Source organism: Topomyia yanbarensis, chromosome 1 (assembly GCF_030247195.1).
Source record: "Topomyia yanbarensis strain Yona2022 chromosome 1, ASM3024719v1, whole genome shotgun sequence".
NCBI lineage: Eukaryota > Metazoa > Arthropoda > Insecta > Diptera > Culicidae > Topomyia > Topomyia yanbarensis.
The window spans coordinates 210,187,937-210,207,626 of record NC_080670.1 but is presented as its reverse complement, the minus strand read 5'-3'; the positions used below and the strand labels follow the sequence as shown (position 1 = coordinate 210,207,626).

General features: G+C 39.1%; 1 protein-coding gene across 3 annotated transcripts; it reads right to left on the bottom strand.

The window, feature by feature from the left end:
* Positions 1-2,532: 2,532 nt before the first annotated feature.
* LOC131690724 (xaa-Pro aminopeptidase ApepP) lies at positions 2,533-5,167 on the bottom strand. 3 transcript variants are annotated; one of them, XM_058976700.1, is made up of 6 exons: positions 5,037-5,167; positions 4,916-4,977; positions 3,558-4,646; positions 3,352-3,501; positions 2,988-3,295; positions 2,533-2,933 (listed from the first exon to the last, which is right to left on the bottom strand). In XM_058976700.1, the coding sequence occupies exons 3-6, from the start codon at positions 4,637-4,639 to the stop codon at positions 2,641-2,643; spliced, it is 1,833 nt and encodes a 610-aa protein (XP_058832683.1). In that variant the 5' UTR covers positions 4,640-4,646; positions 4,916-4,977; positions 5,037-5,167; the 3' UTR covers positions 2,533-2,640. The 3 variants fall into 3 exon arrangements, with proteins under 3 accessions (XP_058832683.1, XP_058832676.1, XP_058832668.1); XM_058976693.1 differs by having other exon boundaries at positions 4,916-5,099; XM_058976685.1 differs by lacking the exons at positions 4,916-4,977; positions 5,037-5,167 and adding an exon at positions 4,713-4,785.
* Between the last annotated feature and the right edge of the window lie 14,523 nt (positions 5,168-19,690).

Sequence of the window (19,690 nt, the reverse complement as noted above, 5' to 3'; positions counted from 1 at the left end):
GCTATTTAATATAGCGCTAGAGAATGTGATGCGAAGAAAGTGGCACGATTTTTACGAGGTCCGGTCAGATCGTGTGCTTTGCCGACGACGGGAATATAATCGGCAGAAACAAGGCGACAGTAATAGATTTGTAAACCCGACTACACAATAGATCTAAATACTGATCGCAGTGGTTCGTCTCAAGCAACAAAAAAACCTGACTGCAACGGGACACTGAACTGAACATAAATGTGGATAAGATGGACAAGCTGGCTGGCGCAACTGAGCGCGATAGGGAACGTTTGGGTAGCAATTTTGCAGCCGACGGTGACTAGTTTAAGGTGATTGACGAATCCATCGATTTAGGCTCATTGGTGACTGCGGATAACAACACCGGTCGGGAGATTAGAAAGCGCAATTTTTCCAGAGGTCATGCTTACTATGGGCGCCATAAAGCATAACCACCGCGCGAATGTGCCATAGACCGGTGATTCTCTACGGGCACAAACGTGGACCTGTGCTTGGGGAGGACTTGCAAGCACTCCAAATATTTAAAAGGAGGGTGCTGAGAACGATCTTCAGCTGTTTACATGAGAACGGCGTATGGATAATGAACCATGAAATGGCGAGACTCTATGATAATCCAGGTTTCCGGAGAGCATTATTCTTCATGACCTGTCCCGAGAGCAATACCGTGATGCTTGGAAGCTATTTGGTCTGAGACAGCTTCGACGAAATAGTTTTTCCAGGAAGTTTGAGATAGATGATCGAGATGGAATCACTGAAAATAAAACTGGATGCGGAATGGAAACGAATTCTAGAAAAGATTTGAGCGATCGTTTCTTAGAGTACGAGATACTAGAAAGAATGCAAGAGAAGGAAGTAGATAGACGAAGCCAAGTAAGCAACACTCCAACAAGTGTGAAACAATGACTACGAACATAAGGAGCCCGGCAGCTATCGAATGTTGGCGAAGACAATAAACGCTGGATTGGCTTGGATCACGATAGATGGCAGAAAGTACCGACAGTATGCGTATCATAGAAATACTAACGTTAACTTATAATAATGTATTTTTCTAGTTGTTGACAAAAGTATGCATCGCCGATGTAACAACGAATTAACGAAATAAAGCTTGCTAGTCCTCAGGCAGAGCGTGGCTTCTTGGATCATAATTCCTCTGATAATAGAAGAAGAAATGACTGGAACAAAGTAAAGATAACTGATAACTTGTAACTGAGGAAAGCTTCATCCTTGGCATGAAGCAGTAGAACTAGCATAAATTATTCGTTTCAACCGCTTCTCTTGTTAAAGCCCCCTTTTTAGAATAGTGGCTTACGTGGAAAGAGACATCCGTACCCTAAAAACGGCTCCAGAATGTCGAAACATTGAACAAGAAAAGCTGTTGACTGTACCAAGAATAGCAGGTTGTCGATTTCGGGAGCAAATTTGCGAATACCTTTACCAACACAAATGCCTGTTTAACCCACCCTCAGACCCACACATGGATGGTGCCTGGGAGAGAATGCGTTCGGTGAAAACGTTAAAGAGTGCACCGATACGAGTGATGAAGGACTGTTGGCTCTGTTAACTGGTGCAGAAAGCAATTTTGACAAAGCTTCCTCCGGAGAAGGAATGCCAGAAGGCGTTACACCTAGTCATTTTCACCCGGCAGTTCAACCTCTAGTTATTCTCACCTAACAACGACACGGTCACGTCCGGGTATATATTTCAGTAATCCATTCGACAGAATGTTTCGTATCACATATGGGTTTGTGTAATATTTTTGTAGAACTCTCTCCCGTGCTATGATTTCATGTAGCCAATATTCTAAGCAATTCCTAGAAGTAGCTAATTAAGCATTGCCCAACAATTTAACGCTGAAATGCTTGAATATGATAGACTCGTTCTTACCTGAGCTAAATTACGATATCACCTTTTCGAGTTGTCAGTAACGGCCACACTGCAATCAGCTTATGTTTTCTTTCACACTCTATTGCCAATCTTTAGACAACATTTAGACAATGGTATTACCTTTCTTCAGCATTAGTGATGTCTGCAATCCGAATAATCATTGTTGGTGTTATTCTACTGACGTCCACGTGTACGTTATTCGAAAATTCAATATGTAATATTTACCTGCAAATAAGAAAATAAATACCTCTCAGTATAACTTGTAGATTCAATTCAATTATTCTTTCAAATTACAATTCAATTCTATTTATATTTTGAATGAATGTCATACAAATCACTAGATTTGTCATGAACCACAACCCAGAGACCAAAAAAGGCTCGGGGCTGCAGTCGTGCTTTAGAAATCGGATAGAATAGGAAGGATAGCGAGAGGAAACTCAGCGTACATAACTTCTACAGCACTACAGAAGATAAGAGGCCCTAATCACGAAGTCACGTCGGCTAGTGGACGTTAGAATTCGTAGCAATGACCACTACTTTATGAGACCATTACTTCCACTCGGTAACACCGAAGCACCGTCTAGGGATAAAATCCACGCCCTATTTTCTCTAATCGATAGAATAACGATAAACAGTGCAGTAAATTAACTCAACATATATTCTCTGTGTACCTTCGCAAAAGTGTCGATACTGCAATGTCCTCCACCGTGGCAACAATAGCATTTCTCTGCCCGACCGTTTGCGCGATCAAATCGGTTGTACTTCACGTTCCAGCCAAGCCAACGTTTCGGCATCATTGGCCTTTCTCAGCAGCGGTGACAACGTTTCCCAGACAGTCTGATGGTAACTATTCAAACTGTTTCGCTCCTTGTCCGTAAGCAGCCGAACGTCAATCAGCTTCGTCTGAATCGGGCACATGGTAATGGTGTTGAAGGTCAGTGCACCGCGCCCATCAAAGTTATCGCCAATATTGGTGGAAACTACCTGCATGATATCCTCGATGCGAATACCGAACTGACCCTCCTTGTAGTAACCAGGTTCTGAAAAAAATTCGGTGTTAATACCAATCTAATTAGAAATGCAATCAACCCTACCGTTAGAAAGAAACATATTCTCCTCCAGGCCGGGATCATCTGGCATCAACCGGATACCGATTCCCATGGGTCCTTCGTGAACGTTCAGGAAGTGACCTATTCCGTGCCCGGTTCCATGTCCATAATCCAATCCGACATCCCACAGCGCCTTTCGTGCGATCGTATCCAGAAATTGACCTTTCACTTTTCTCGGGAAAATGGCCTCTCCCAGCGCAATTTTTCCCTTCAAAACATGGGTAAAGGCTGTTATCTCCTGTTGCGTGGGTGTTCCGAAATGCACCGTGCGGGTAACGTCGGTTGTGCCGTCCCTAGAAAATAGTGGCTTGTGTTAGCGAAAATAATCAGATTCGTTAATGAAACCTACAGAAACTGTGCTCCCGAATCGCACAGGTACATTTCCTGGTTGGTGATGGGACGATTCGTTTCCGGTAGCGGATGGTAATGGATGACTGATCCGTTCGGACCGGAAGCACTGATGGTGGTAAAACTGAGTCCCATAAATTTATCCTGTTGGCTGAAATTTAGTTGCACAAAATTAATTCCCTCCTACAATCTTCCCTAAACGCCTACCTTCTAAACTTTTCCAACTGATCCGCCCCGCTAATTTCATCCACCGGCCGACCCTCCTTTATGCACCGTTCCAGCCAGGCAAAGTACTGACACAGAGCCAGTCCGTCTCGGATGTGACACTGACGCATTCCAGCCGCTTCCACCTCGTTCTTGACGGCTTTCATCAAATTAATCGGTGTAATTTCGTGTAGCCGCTTTTCCTCCGGTATCAGTGCTGTCAGGGCGTAACTCGATCCCAAACTAATCCACACCCGGTTTGCACTAGATTCAGCCAACGATTTTAGTACTTGTTGAACATCCCCGTACGGATGAATCTTCGGCTGAACCTCATTCGCACGGAAATGGTCACTGACAGCGGGTGACAGTTTACTATCGTCCACGAAGAAGTACAAATCATCTAGTGTAATCAGGGCGTACGAAAAGAATACCGGATTGTAGTCAATATCCGAGCCGCGCAAATTAAGAAACCACGCAATTTCGTCCAAAGCACTAACAACTAGCACGGAAGCTCGTTTGTCAACCATTTTTTCCCGAATGATTTCCAACTTCTTAGCTACCGACTGTCCAGTATATTCCAAAGCTAGCGGAATAGCGGGATTTTGTGGAGCCGCAGGTTGATCGTTCCAAACCAAATCGACTAGATTCGGTGAAATAGGCAGCAGGGAGCAACCGGCTGATTTAAGCGAAGTCTGCAGCGGATTCCAGGCACGAGTGGAGATGAGATTGGCATCGACGCCGACTTTGCAACCCGGTTGCAGCATTTTGGCCAACCACGCATCGATGGTGGGTGTACTCGGTTGACCATCCCGCATCAGTGTCCAGTTGGAATCCAATTGCTTACCGGCCTGCTGATAGTAGCGACCATCGGTCCACAGCAGAGCTTCTTTCTCCGTTACAACTGCAGTACCAGCGCTTCCATCAAACCCAGAGATAAAGGCACGACGTTCGTCTCGCTTGGCCAGGTACTCGCTCTGATGGGCATCATCCGAGGGTATGATGTACGCATTGATTGACCCCAAACTGTTGGGCAGATTCGACATCAGGTTCCGGAGAGCGGCCAGCACATCGCCGGTCGGCTTCATCTTGTTGCTGTTGAGAGTGAAAACGGTAGGTAAGCTGTAGCTTCAATATTGTAGGTTGGATAATGAGTAATACTTGTTTGTCATTGCTCTGTCCGGTCAGTAACTATGAACAAAAGATACTACGAACAAATCAGCGAGAAGAGCTCTGAATCTTTCATTGCGGGATTAGTTTCCAATTCGTTCGTTTTATCTAATCTCTGTTACGGTTGTTGTCAGTCAATTTAATACCTTTACTACGTGGACAATTAGATAGCTTTTTTGGAAATCAGAACTCACCTCAGTATTCGTTGCAGTTTGCTGGTGGGGAATGGAACAGCAGCGTAAGGGTGGACCACTTGCTTTAGACGATAAAATCAAAGATTATAACAATTCTTTTTCAATTTTAGAAAGAACCAACCGTTTTTGCTCTGCAGGAAAATAAACCAAATCAAAACTAACGAGTGTTTTCAGTTGTTCGTTGACAGCTGCTCATCTCGTTCACAAAATTTCAAGATAATGAAATTAAGGAGCGGCCAGTTTGAATATCTAAAAAATCTTCGACTTCGAAGTATCACTACATGAATCTCGACTATTTTCATACTTTTAACATTTTTAAAAATTCTTTTATGTTAGCCGAAATATGCAATTTTTAGAGAATTACGTAAAATAGGCTTGCATTAGAAATTTGTTTCTCCTGGTAAATACCGCGAATTTATCATCTTTCCATCAATTTTGTTTATAAAGGCCTTTTAGAGCATCCACACCTTCAGCTTATACACAAAATTATTATAGCACACTAAAACAGTTTTGATTATTATAGCAGTGCAACTGCTACAGGGATGCCAGGTTATAGCTCTTGAAATCTGTGCGCAGCCTACACGCCACCGAAAAACTACCTAAAATTGAGTACTTTTGACTCAATCTCGTGGTATCGTGGTAAAACGTGTTGAAGGTATTTTCCATTTAACTACGGCAAAAATAATAACTCAACCTTAAGTTTAATTTACCTAAATTTAAGTTGAATTTACCTAACTTTGAGTATACCCCAAGCAACTCAAAAGTACCTTACTGCACGGAAGACCTCGACTGAGTCGAATTTCTCGTTTTGTTTTTGACAACACTAATAAGTGAGAAAGCGACGCACAGCTCAAAAGTACCTAAATTTAAGTTAAAAGAACTTATTCTGTAGGTTATTTTATGTTTGTGTGTACACACTTAAAATCCATTATCTACCAGTAGGTAACTAAATTTTCTGTCCTTATTTCACTATTAGAAAACAAGCGAGAGGGAATGACTTTTTTACTCAAAATTAATGGGATGAAGTTTAGTCGGTTTTGGTGAATATCTCATTATTTTTGGTTAAATTTGGACTCACGCTCTTTCGTTTTTCGTTGGAGGAAGTAGGATGCACAGATTTCAGATTACCTACTGCAAGGTAATGCAAGTTTTCCGTGCATGTAAAAATCTCGACAAACATAAAAAACGTTAAACCCAACAGTCAAAGTTTTCTCTTTCATTTGGTGCTGTGAACTGCGTTTGGCCAGTAACGGTTAGTCCGGAATTTCCCTTTAAAGAGAATTTTGACAGTTGGCTTTTACACCGTAATCATATGTTTGTCGAGAAATCTGTGTTAGGGAAAACATACCGATTCGTCTCAAAACAAGAAGTGGCGACCATTTTTTTAGCTTTTGCCTGCGACAATAATTGAGCACATGTAAAAAATTGTGTAATCGGTGTTAGTCAATGCATTATACCAGAAAACCGTGAAAATCTGTGCATAAAAACAGAAAACTGTGGAAATCTGGACAGTTTTAAAAATCTGTGCAGAACATTGACAACCTTTGAAAAACAGATTAATCATGTATATCAACTGAGTTAAATATTTCGATTTTATAGGTATTTGGATCTAAGGTGACCATATCAGAGAAGTAAAAGCCCAGGACAGTCGTAATGGAAGCCCGCCTTGTCGCTGATGCAAAGTCAACTTGACGCTACCTCCGAATCGTGCTAGGCAGATTTTTCCCAGGTTTTTGCTATTGAAAAAATTTTGTGTTCGATTTTTGCAGATAGCTACAACCAAACGGATCTTTCTTGCATGAAAATAAGCTCACCGAGCTCTTATTCGGGTTTCCGCACGTGCGGTTCTGATGTTGAAGAATTCATTAATCTTCAATTGAGTTAATCAAACGAAATTTCTTGAGATTATATTAGTCGTGACGTCTTCAACACTAGATGTACACCAATGAAGTACAGCAGAAACATCACCATTATCAGGTGCCTTCCTTGGGGTATGTGCTGACGTTGAAGTAAATGTGGGTGAATCTGACAATCTCTATCTCTCGATCCGTAAGGTAGGATCGAAACAACAACAAAAATTATTATTGACTCCAAATATCTGCATTTTTGCGATTGTTATATCGCAATTCAATTTATCAAAAGCGGCAGATTGGTTGATGTAAATATCATCAAATTGATCGTGACATTCCATTCTTTCCATTATGTAGGATATTATTGAATGTTAGACACAGAAGGATCTGTAGAACGTCTGCACGTGAGGCCATATTGATCGTCACAAAGGCATTGCTGGCCTTAACAGGTTCTATAATGACCAGCTCAAAAAAGTTCGAGACACCACTCAATGAAGTTATTTCACGATAGTTATGGACGTCCTTATTTCCCTTTTTATGGACCATAAACATGTTCGCGGATTTCCAGCAATATGAAAATGTGTTACTGGAAAGAGATGCTCGAAAGATGGGAATAAGCGGAGTCACCAAAACGCCTTTTTAAAAGACTACCGGGTCCATGATTGATAGACGATTCAAACCAAGAAGAAGCTATACTAATTATCGTTTCTTCAATATCGATAACGCCCAGAGTTTATTCTACGATCGGTACCAGTTTGAATTGTTTACGTTGCGACCAGAATAAATCAAGCGAAGTCTCAATGAAAATTTTTACTTATGATTTGTGGGTGAAAAACCATTTTCCTCGAACTCCCAAGACACCAGAACAGTCAGTTGAAAATCAGGACATGTCCTGGGAAATCAGGATGTCTGGTCACCCTATTTGGATCACAGCTAGATTTTGTACCACATGAAGCTCATAACATATTTTACGAAATAACCATATAAAATATCATATTATCAAATTACCCTATTTTTTGACTCTGAAATGGCATGACCAGAAATTTATCATTGAATTTTTTCACTTACAATAAATTGGTCTAAAACCAACAAGAGATGTCAAACTATCGCTAATAGAGTTATTCCATAAAAAGTTTGTGAATTCTGAAAGCGATTAAATGTAAAAAATTTGTAATTTAGCAGAGGCACAAAATATGTCAGCCGTTACCTACAAAAACATTCTCGACAATCCTTGGTTCTGACAGGTATTTGTTTACCTACTCTTCGTATTAAAATTTTCACATTTGCTGGATGAACACTGTATAGTTAATATTTCATAGAATTATTATTACAAACTAGACAAAAACTTGCTGAAACCACCCTTTCATTTGTAGAATCTGAAGCTATCGTACAATTCACGGTAAAAGACGCATTCAAAGAAGAACGCAAACATATTCAGAATGGAATGTCTGCTTTCGTCTCGGTTTACACCCAAATTTCGCTTTAGGGGCAGGCATAGCGTGGTTGGCAAATCGTTTGCCTTGTACGCAGCTTACCTGGATTCGATTCTTAAAAGATTTTTCGAATCCTAAAAAAGAGGCGAATGACTTTAAGGTTGAAACATTTATAATAAAAAAAAACAAATTCCGCTCTTAGAAAGTAAATGTAAAAAATAAGGAAGAGCCGCCCTTGGAAATGAGGAGGTAGAAAGGCTCGATAAAAATGACATGGAAATAATTACCAAATAGAAAAATAGTAGCGTAAACCAAGTATAAAACTTATTCTTATCTTCCAGATACAATCAACTAAAATTTTATAAGTCCACAGATTACTCATGGTTTAGGAATTTCGTGAGACGTCACAAGAAGCTTGCTATTCGAATGCCCGAGCACTAAAATGCTGAAAGTTTATCCTTTTGATTACTTGGGATGCCATTTGAATCGTTAAACGTATAAAATTTCGTTAAACGAATTATTATGTTTGTTCCAGTACACGAAAGTTGCTCCGCACAGAATCAAAAAATACTTGCTCCTTTTTACTCCGGTTTGTTATTAGATACGATGCGCTCGAATAGATTTACCATGCAGCTGGTGAGCGACATCGGTCGATAAGCAGCAGGTCCAGAGTCGTTGCAATTGGATTATAGGATTGAAATAACTAAAGCAGTCCGCCAGCTAATCGCTGTCCCAGACAGCAATACAAATTTTGTTGTACACATCATCGCTTCGCTCGCAACTTCGCTTGAAAGGATAGAAAGTGGCTCGAGGTCGCCGATAATTCGCAGTAGTGCTTTGTTAGTTCTTCCGCTTCCTTAAAGTCATTCACTCGCTTGAGTACCACAACGCATCGCTGCCAGTTACCACGTAGAGTAGCCACAAAATCTTCCCATGATTTTTGCTCCGCTAACTTAATTTCTTTCCGTGCCGCTGCTCTTGATTCCTGGAATCGTATGAGTGCTATCTGGATCAAAGATCTCTAGACATCGAAAGGGCTCGAAGATTTTTTTACGCGTCTTAACTGCTTGTTTATTGTGTATGCACATCAACTGGCTTCTGTTGTTAAGCACCAATGAAATAATTAATTACTCAATTAATTAATTGACGTAGAATACAAATTGAAATATTAGCATTAAAATACACAATTAAGACACATTGTACCCTACAAATAAGATAGTCAAACATATTAAAGAATATGGACGACACCAATAGTCAGTACGGATCTGATCCTGACAGCATACACGCAAAACGAAGACGCGCGTGGAAGATGGTAGTCGAAGAGTGAAGTAACTCTATTGGAGATTCTCTGAATACCGTTGATAGCTTTGTTCATCCTGTAGTTGGTTCGATGAAACGGCAACCGTAGCAAATGCCTGTTCCTTAGAGCTCTGGGGAGGGCGCTGAGCGAGATATCCTGCAAAAGGGTGGTGTAATCGATGCTACACTGCAAAATGTCTGTTACGAAGAGCGCTTTGAAGAGATCCCGCCGGGTTCGCAGGGTGTTCAGGTCAATAAGTAGACACCGAATTTCGTAGTACAGCGACTTCAACCAATATACGCAGGTGAGGTCTCTAGCTATGCGCATGATGAGGTCCAACGTTTGTGATGCTTCACGGATGATGAACGAGACGTGTTGTTTGAAAGTGAGTTGGGCATCCAGGATAAATTCAAGATCTTTAACGTCGGTGACGCGATCGATTTCGACTTCCCTCAAGGTGTATTTGAAGCGAATGGGTTGCTTTTTCCTTGTAAGGAAAATACAAAGCATTCACCATTTAAATAACACCAAAGTTGCCAAAATGTTCAGTTCTTTTTGTAAGAAATGGACATCAGCACTCGAATGAATCTGCCATTACATTTTCAGGTCATCTGCAAAGGAAAGACGAGGTGCATCCAAACCAATAAACAAAAAATATCCAAGTCCAAGATGACTTCCCTGTGGAATACCGTATGTAGCTTTAAACTTTTCTGACTGTAAATCCAATAGTGACCTTCATCCACCGGACGGAAAGTTAGCAATTGAACCACTTACAAGTAAACCATGTAGTTATGGACTCTGCAACAACGACTATAGCGTGGTTAATCTTGTCGAAAGCTGTCGACAGATCAGTGTAAATAACACCCGTTTGATTCCGTTCCGCCTTGCTGGCATACAGATTTACGTATGCCTGATCCAGATTTCAGAAAATTTGTCCAGATTTATCCAGACTATTTGACAAATAACAACATATGTTACAAGAATGCATCGTTGGTTTTTAAATTTTGTCGAGTTTTCATCAACTGGATATGCTTTATACTGAAAATTAAGCATTTAAAATGATCAGATTGGCACCGCAATTACCGTATTTGCAGAAAGCCGAGATATATTAGACATACAAAAAGGTTTCGTTAGTAAATTGCAACAAATACAGTTAATAGATGAGCAATGAAGCTTGTAGGTCATACAGACAATTCCAGACTTTTTCAAAAATCATACAAACATTTCGGAACATGTCTTGGCATCCCTGATTGGAAGTGGCAGCACAAAGGCTGTATAAAAAATAAAATCTCTTAATTTTGTGAGGAAACGAACACTTTTTGGCGTGTTTTTATTGGCTCTCAAACGTGAAACTTTTTCGCTCGATGCGCCAACTAGATTTCATTTTCGGTACCAGCCTAATGATGAAAATATTTTCTTGCATAGATGATATAGGAGGGTTGTTCTATTTTAATTGTTTTAAGATTAACATAGTTTCACAAAAACTTTAAATGCAGTGATAAGAAAACACTAGTTCTTTCGTTTGTCTTCAAAACATTCAGTCGAACTCGATATTTTATGGCGAATTATTGAGATCCGGAATTATTTTTGTATTGTTGAGGTTAGTTTGCTTGTTTTAGATACGGAAAATGTTTATTTAGAAATTGGATTTACCAGTGGATAATCTCTGCTGCCAACACCTCCACTCTTTAATCCAGTAATTTTCGCTCACTATCGTGTTTTATATCGAAATTTAAATCTCTGAATTTCATTTTAGTATGAACTGAAACCGGAAGAACGATTTTTTAGTGATGTAACAAGAAATTTACCATCTAGATATTTTTCAGAGGTATGAAACATATTTTCTTCATCAATATTACTTTTCATTAGAAGAAATAACATTTAGAGTGTTAAAAATTGAACACAAATTTCCAATCGAGCCAATTAATTCTAAAAACGTCGAGATTAACTAATACCATGTTCACACTACAGAGTTAAAACATGTTATAATAATTAGCAACAAGAAAAATGTCATCAAGATAGCGTTAAAACACGTTTTAACTCGTAGTGTGAACGTAGTATAATTTGTATGAACGCCCGCCACCCAATCAAAATTCAGTTTTTGTGTTAGTAAATAAAATTAATAAAAAATTTGACTTTTTTCACGATGAGCTTGTTTCATACTGGGATGCGAGCGGTTAAAAGAAATTATAGCATTATCAATATAAAAACCTATTCAATACTGACACAGTATGTGTCACCGCTAAACAAGTTTTCATTCCTATAATGAAATACCTATGAAATGCGATCTTATAGGAAATGCGTCTCCATTCCAAGAGCATTTCATTCCAACATTTCAATCACCTGGTGGCCAATAGATGCAACACACCAATCAGTCCGACTTGGGTGAAATATTTCATTCGAAGGGATGTTGCATTCGATCGGAAACATTTCGTTTCTATTGCACTGAACAGGCGGCAAATGATGTCGACACGCAGGTTCTGTTTCACAGGTTCTACATCGTTGGCCTTATGCAAACAAACAGTGGACTATCGGCAGATGCAATTACGCCAGGTTAGACTGAATGTTTATCCATGAAAATTATTTTATACTGTCAAAACTAATGTGGTTTTCGCTTAGAGTTGAAATTGATTCAGTTTAGATTCTAACTGCTATTAAAACGTTTGATTGAAGTCAGTTTTGAATCTAGGTTATGGGACAATTCATAAATTACGTAACGCTTTTATGGATATGCCTACAAAATGTGACATATGGGGTAGAGGGAGTAAACCAGAACGTTACGCATCATGTTTTAACTGAAGAATTTTTTTTGAAGTATTTGTTATGTAATAGGGGAAGGACAGGGGAATTCGTGACAATTTGTTACATGGGGAGAAGGGGGTTAATTTTGGGCATTTTTTGTTTATTAATGAAGTTTCTTCTGACGATTTTACGACGGTCATTCTGTTCCCAATGGTAGTTACATCTGTTTTTTTACCCGCGAAAATGAATATTTGAACGTCATCTGTAAAGAGATGAAGCAGTTAAAACAAGTGAAGATCATTGATGCTGTCGTCTAGCACTAAAGGGTGTACGGGATTGAATTCCATCAGAAGAAAATGTTCGTCAAAATTCACCCAACCAACAGATCGTTTTCAGATTTTTTCAAAAAATTTGTTTCCGACTCACCACCGCTCGTCAAACCTGCACTCAAACATAACAGACAGGCGAACAGAACAGGTGCCTACTGCAAACTATTTCTCCGCTGTTTATTCTAGTTTACCTAGTTCATCATTATGTTTCAAATTGACTGCTCCGATATTCGAGCATTTCAGTGCACCTGGCAACTTGAACTTCCACGAAAAGCTACTACCAATTCAATCATCCTGGAAGATCCAGAGAGCTAATGACTCTATAACTGACCGGTTTCCACCCCGGTTGATGATCGAATATTCCCGCAACATAAATTGGATCCCGCCCCTACGCTAAACGGTTCCGCTGGCGCCTGTTTCCTTCGTTTTTTTTTTCTTTCGTTGATGATGACGATGATGGGCAAAGAAAGCGGTCTCCATTTCATATCTCGCCAATGCTAATTGCTTCCAAATTGATATGTTTCGACAACGTGCGAACCTAACCTATAACAATGGATGACGAGACAAGGGCGGCGCCGCGGTTGCCGACCACCCGTTGCGAAGCGTGTTACCGCCCGGCCGAGCAAAAGGTGGGGCGGAACGGTTTAGCACGGACATTTTCCGATGCATCATTCTATAGAGAAGAGCACACCGCCTTCCCTAATGAGGGATGATTAATCGCTAGGGAAGTCGCCGAGGAACTACTGTTGATTTTGAGTGCTTGGTGCCCCGAAAAAAATGCATTCTCATAAACACTTAAAAAGAGAGAGAGGCCGAAATAAAAGCTCGCTTGGAACGGTGCGGGGGAGAAGAGGAAGATTAATTATTCTCCTTACTCGAATCGCACCTTATCGGTCTGCCGACGGTGCATTTTGGGCAGATTCCTTATTAGACGGTGCATTTTCAGTTCATTATTCTTGTCGGCGGTGGTGAGTGAATGAATAATTCCAGGTTGATTTAGATAAAGACGAAACACGGGACGTCTGTTTGAGTTCTTTTGTGATGACACTAGCGTTACTGAACTTACCAAAGGGAAGGACCAAAAAATTCGTCTGATCGGTTTCTTTTAAATGATGGACATCCTGTAATTCACCATTACTGACTGAATATTAACCTTTTGTTAAAATAAACTGGACGTAAAAACAAAGAATAATTCTTGTTCGAGAAGTGAGCAACTGATTTCTAGACTACTATGATCACCACCCAAAACGTGTCATTCGACCCAATTGGCAAACTGTACGACCGTACTGGGAACCATTCCATGCACTCAGGCAAATGTGTAGTGAAAATTTAAAGACTGAAATGTTGCATTGAAAAGCAAAAATGTGTTTTCATATATCTACCTGGGAGGGAGAAACAGACTCAATAAATGTGAATGTCATAGCCAGCCAGAATGAAACTGTCACTCCGAGCCACAAAAAAGGGAACATTGAGGAAATGAAAGTATTGTTATAATATTCTTGCTTGAAAATTTTTCCGAACAATAAGTTTCCTTGATTTTTTGTCTAGATTGGGCAAAATAGTAAATATTATCAAAGTTTTTCTGTGATTTTATTGTCATTTTTATAGTTAACCAGATGAATTTTTCGGTAATCTCTACTGCCATAATCAAATGAATTGTATTTCTAAGTATTCAATGAAGAATAAGAATTTGGATGCGTTAAAGAGTTTCGAGCATCGTTTTAAGATTTAAAAAAAAAAATTAAAATTTTTATGAAAATTTCAAATAATCCTTACATTTCAATTAATTAATCAAATTACCAGACAGAACGACTGTTTTTGAACATAAGGAGGAAATAATCACTATAAAAAACAACTAGTGGAAGGATTCAACAAAAGCAGTTTTTCACTTGAATTTTTATAAATCTTTATAAGTCTTTATGCTGTTGGAATTATGTTATTATTCTGTATCGTCGCTTAAAAGCTCAATGAACTTCGCCTAACATATATTTTATGCTCGTTATGTAATTATGGAAATGCGACGACACTGTAAATTTTCTCTACTCCAAGAAATGGGAATGTAGAATTAAAAAATCAAAAAATATTTTGTGACTTCCTTTTTTTTTTGATAATTCAAAAATACTTTTTGGTTTAAAATAATTTATATTATCTTTGTATTTATAAATATGTTAATTAAAAGCTATTTTCATATCTATAGTGAAGACAAATAGTAATGACGAAAATCGTGTGAAGAGTTTTAAAAATGTGTGGTTCATTAAACAATTTTAGAAGGATTGACATTTTGCTTGTCAGATTTGACGTTGTCCCAGTTTAAAGTTTCTTTTGAGCGTGTACTGAGAAAATGAAAATCATCAACGTAGGCGTATACTTAAAGCTGTTTTTACAGCTGTCAATTCCAAATACCTATTCATTGGTCAACATTTGGAATGGGCCGCTCTTGTGATTGGATTTAACCATTCGAGAGAAAAAAACTCGAATCAAAAGTGAAAAAAGTTCGCCAAATGCTCCATAGCCTAAAAGTATATATGACGTTTTTTTCTAGACGTAGAAACTGATTCTGGTTACAACCCCAATCGCTATCAGTTCATATATTTAAGTTCGTGATTTTTTAAAAGAGTTTTATGAAAGTTTTATTTGGGAAACGAAAGGCAATTTGTTAGTCATACTATCGAAGAAAATAAAAACAAGTTATATGAAAAAAAATATTGCAAATTATCGGCATTATGGCCGCGTTCCCGAAGCACATTTTTTTTCGCAGAGGCTTGCGGTGAACACTCTCCCAGACGAACCGCTCAACTTAAATCGAAAAAGTAAGAAAGTTATTAAAGAAAAATGTATTCTGGTGTACTTGAACGGTTTCGGTATTCAGAAAAAATTCTGCGATAAAAAAACTGTGTTGATAACAAAATTTTTGTTTTAGGTGTTCAAAGTTTTAAATAAAATATCATTACAAAGAATCAAAAAATTCTGACGAAAAAAGAATCATTCAAGTACACGAGAATTTAAAATTCGAACAAGTTAAAACAAAATTAATGAAAATCGGTTGAGTAGTTTTTGAGATGTCACGTTCACCGCAACGGTCCTTTTCAAGAAACTGCATTCTCAGATAATTGCATTCAAAGTTTTGCGTTAACTACATATGAGGATGGAACCATCGCGCTGCAAACGGATGTAGTTTGAAATCTACTGCTCCGATCTGGATGAAATTTCGCACAGATATTTTCGTAAGTATGTACTTTCAGAATAGGCAATATTTTTTTAGACTTAACTTAAATAACGCCACATGTTTCTATGAGATATGAGCTGGAGCCGTCAATCGTAAATTACACTCGAATGTAGCATGAAATAAACTAGAACTTTTTGGCAGACTCTTTTTTATATTTGAAAAATAAACCGGTATATTTCTATAATTCAATGCCGGTCCACATTTCACAAATCAGATAAACATGTCTCTACCGGCGAGTTTGCTTATTCAAGGATTCTGTTAGTTTAATTTTTATAAAATTAAATTCTATTTTTCAGCTTCAATTTAATATTGTAACGGTTTTTAATAATCTGTGCAAGAAAATTTTTAGGAAATCGTAGTACAATGAAGGAGAAGAACGGTACAAAAATCCTATTTTTAAAATAGGAGGTGAGACACATTGTTCCGAAATGTGTTCCTTTTCACTCATGTAAAGCAGCCGGAGAAAAAACTTTCACTGATTTTATACTATCCCAAGCTCTCTTTCCATCACACGATTGAAGTCATGTGCCGGTAACACGCTTTCATCAATAACACGCCAATAGAAATTTGTTCATTTAAGCGTCGCCTACCTTGATCGATTTTGGCTGTCGAAAGTTTTCTTGCTTCGTGACAAGTGCTATTATTTACACTTCGTGCGTAGTGTCTGTTTCTCCCTCCCAGATATCTACTATTCCAACAAACAACTTATGATTTTATAATTCATTGAGCTATAGTGTATATCTTTCTTTTGAATTCTAAGAGAGCGTTTTGAGATTCTCAAAAAAAATATTTTGAAATAAAAAAAACGAAAAAAAACTAGCCGGCTGTGAACAATTTGTGCATGACTGCGTAAATGGATTTTTCCCCGGGCTCGGGAACCCCCTGTCTGGGACAAGCGCAGCAAATTTATTACTGATAACATAATTAATGCGATTAAGTTCCTTTCTGCAGTTCGCAGGCTCGCCGAGTATATGGTGACCTCTTGCCGAATTTGTGCGGGGTGCGCTGACTGCAAACGGCATTCACGGGGCAACAAGCACAAACCCGAAAGCCGGAACAAATAAATGCACTTTGAATGTTCCGTCGCACCGGTTTTCGCCAACCCACCCCTTCTTCTTCTTCTCACCCCCGGTTGTTGCGGTTGCACTTTTGCTTTCAGTCCACACCACAGGCAGGTCGTTTATTCCACTGATAACCTGCCAACTGGCTTTTATCAAATTTATGTCTCGACCCCCGCGTGCCGGTTCGTACGGGGTACTTCGAAAGTGTCTTTCAACCTTTTTTTGTGAGTGCGCCTGCTTCGTGGGAGTGATTAATTATGCAAAAAGATAAAGTGCAGTTCAACCACTCCTGGCCGAACCGGATCGTTGTGATCCGAATAGTTAGTTGCTGTGTGCTCGAAGGTTTAACATAATAATTTGATAGTGAATCTATAATTTTTCGTGAGTAATTTCTATATTTTTTCTTCTATCTCAGAGTGATTCTAGCTGTAGCAAATTAATACAGTGTACTTCAAAAAACATTCCAGATAAATCAAGTTTGACGATCTTTGGAAAATTTTTATCAAATATCAGAAAGAAAATCACACAATACGGAGATGTTATTTCTGTTAATAAAAAATCTGGACGTCGTTTTTCTGTGGCATTTGGAACCGCGTTTAACTAATTTCTTCATTCAATGTACTATAATTAGGCATCACCAATGCTCAGAAAACCCTCTGTACATACGAACACCAACATGCTACGTGTGATGAAGTCATGTGCGGAAAATCATGCTTCTGCATCAACATTAGTAAAAATTCCAACCTCATCTAACTTAGGTGTTAGATGCTCATATTGGGTTAATCCTATTTGTTTTCCTTTTGGGAATAAAGTGGCAGAACATGAGCGTTCGAGGCGTTCGATTTCACCTTTCCGTCAGTTAACCATAACTTCTGTGCTTACTTCCCGAGACATCACTCGCGATCAGCTAGTTGCTCTAGGCGCTCACACATGTTGTGCAACTGTTTGAATTTAGTATCTAGTTGGTGCCAATTTGGTGCTAGTTTGGATTTACCCTTCCAACTGGCCGCAAGTTGTTGCTAGTTACTGATGAGTTCAATTCGAAACACAAAAATCCAACTTTGTCACAAAAATGATTGTTTCAAATAACTTATGTACTCGCTTGTTTCAACGATCAGCAAAAATAATGCCAAACTAACTTGTGTATACTCTATCCTAACCCTGAAATAAAGTGTCGTGGCCGTTTCCAAACCTATTTTATGCTATCCGATGTAGCGATTGTTCCACCAAAATCTATCACAAACATACCACTTTCCAATCAAATCCCCAACCTCCCAAGCGTATCCCCCCAAAAAAATGTGGGTCACATTCCCAGCAGGAATGTCGTCCTATTCATCAACACCGATTAAAATAGAATATACACCGATGTAGGCAAATCACCTTTGGAACCAGTTAAACCTTAGGCTCGTTTAACTGTTCTAGCCTCAGGATCGTACGTAAGTTGTCCCCGTCTCCACTTCTAAACCCATCATTTGCAGTAATCGTCGACAAAAGCAAATCAACTGGTGACCAGCATGGACTCGGACCCGAGCTATAGACTCAAGCTAACAGATATCACAGGCACAGCAGGAAGCTAACTAGCAGCCCCTCAACCCGGCGTTTATTCGATATAAATTTTATGAGCGACTCGTGGTGAAATGATATGATACCTACATACCAGCGCTAGTCAGCAAACCACCGTTTGGTTTTGTTTACTTGTTAACTTTTATATTCCTGCACCGAATGACACACAGGTAGATGACAGACAGAAATAAAGAGTCATTTAGTACTGACCAGTTCTCACGTTTCTCTGCGTTTTATGGCGATGTATCTTCACGTCACACAGGCTTACGGGCCAATTATGTGGTCCGTCAGTACTGAAAGACAACATGTTGATTATGTTTAGATATCGCCTATACTTTTATCTATAGAAATTCATTACGACTTCGTTTAATAAATTACATATTCCTACTAACAAACCAGCTGAACGTACAATAAAATGTTGCACTATCTTCCACTACGTGGGACGTTCTTTGGGTTGTCACCTCTTGTGAGACTTTGACCTGGAGCTTTTCTGTTATATCGGATATTCAACGGCTGTCCGGAATTGAAACTGCATTTTTTTTTAAAACGAGAATTTCCGAAACAATCCAGCAAAGGAAAAATCTATCAAATTTTCGGCAACCGGCTGCCCAGAGCTATGTACACTTCTGAGAATTGTATGGATCATATCATTTATCAAGGTGAAACCAGTTTTGAGTAACGCTTTTCCCCATCCTATTAACAAAAACTACTTCCCGTGGCAAACGGGGAGATGCAGAGTTATAAACGGTCTCCATAACAACGTTTGGCACACTAACATTCCTTTTCTTCCCCTGTGACTGTAAGGACGTGGTTGGCACTGTTACATCAGTGTATAGAACTCTCCAAACGAGCACATTGAAGGTGGATAGCTACTCCTAGGTAACTTTGGAACTGCTCGAAAAAGGGAATAATTTAAAAAGAAACTTTGGTGGAACAAAACACACTACCTCGTGAAGTTCACCATCAAACTACGCGTTAAGCCGTTTTAAATAAAGAAATTTTATAAAAACTATGGCAAATAAAAATCAATTGGTAACATTTAATAAACCAATACATTTATTACTTTTTTTTAGAGTTGTCCTACTGTAGCTGTAAAGCTGGGTTCTCAGAAAAGCTCCCTGCCAGAATCCCTCACTACGATAGCAGATGAGACGGGAAATGTTACCCACTAAAAGGCTGCTTAAGACCAATTGCAACGGGCCGTGATTCTGAATGTGATATTCATTGTGCGGTTCAGATATGCGCGGCCGAAAGGACTTCACGATCGCGTG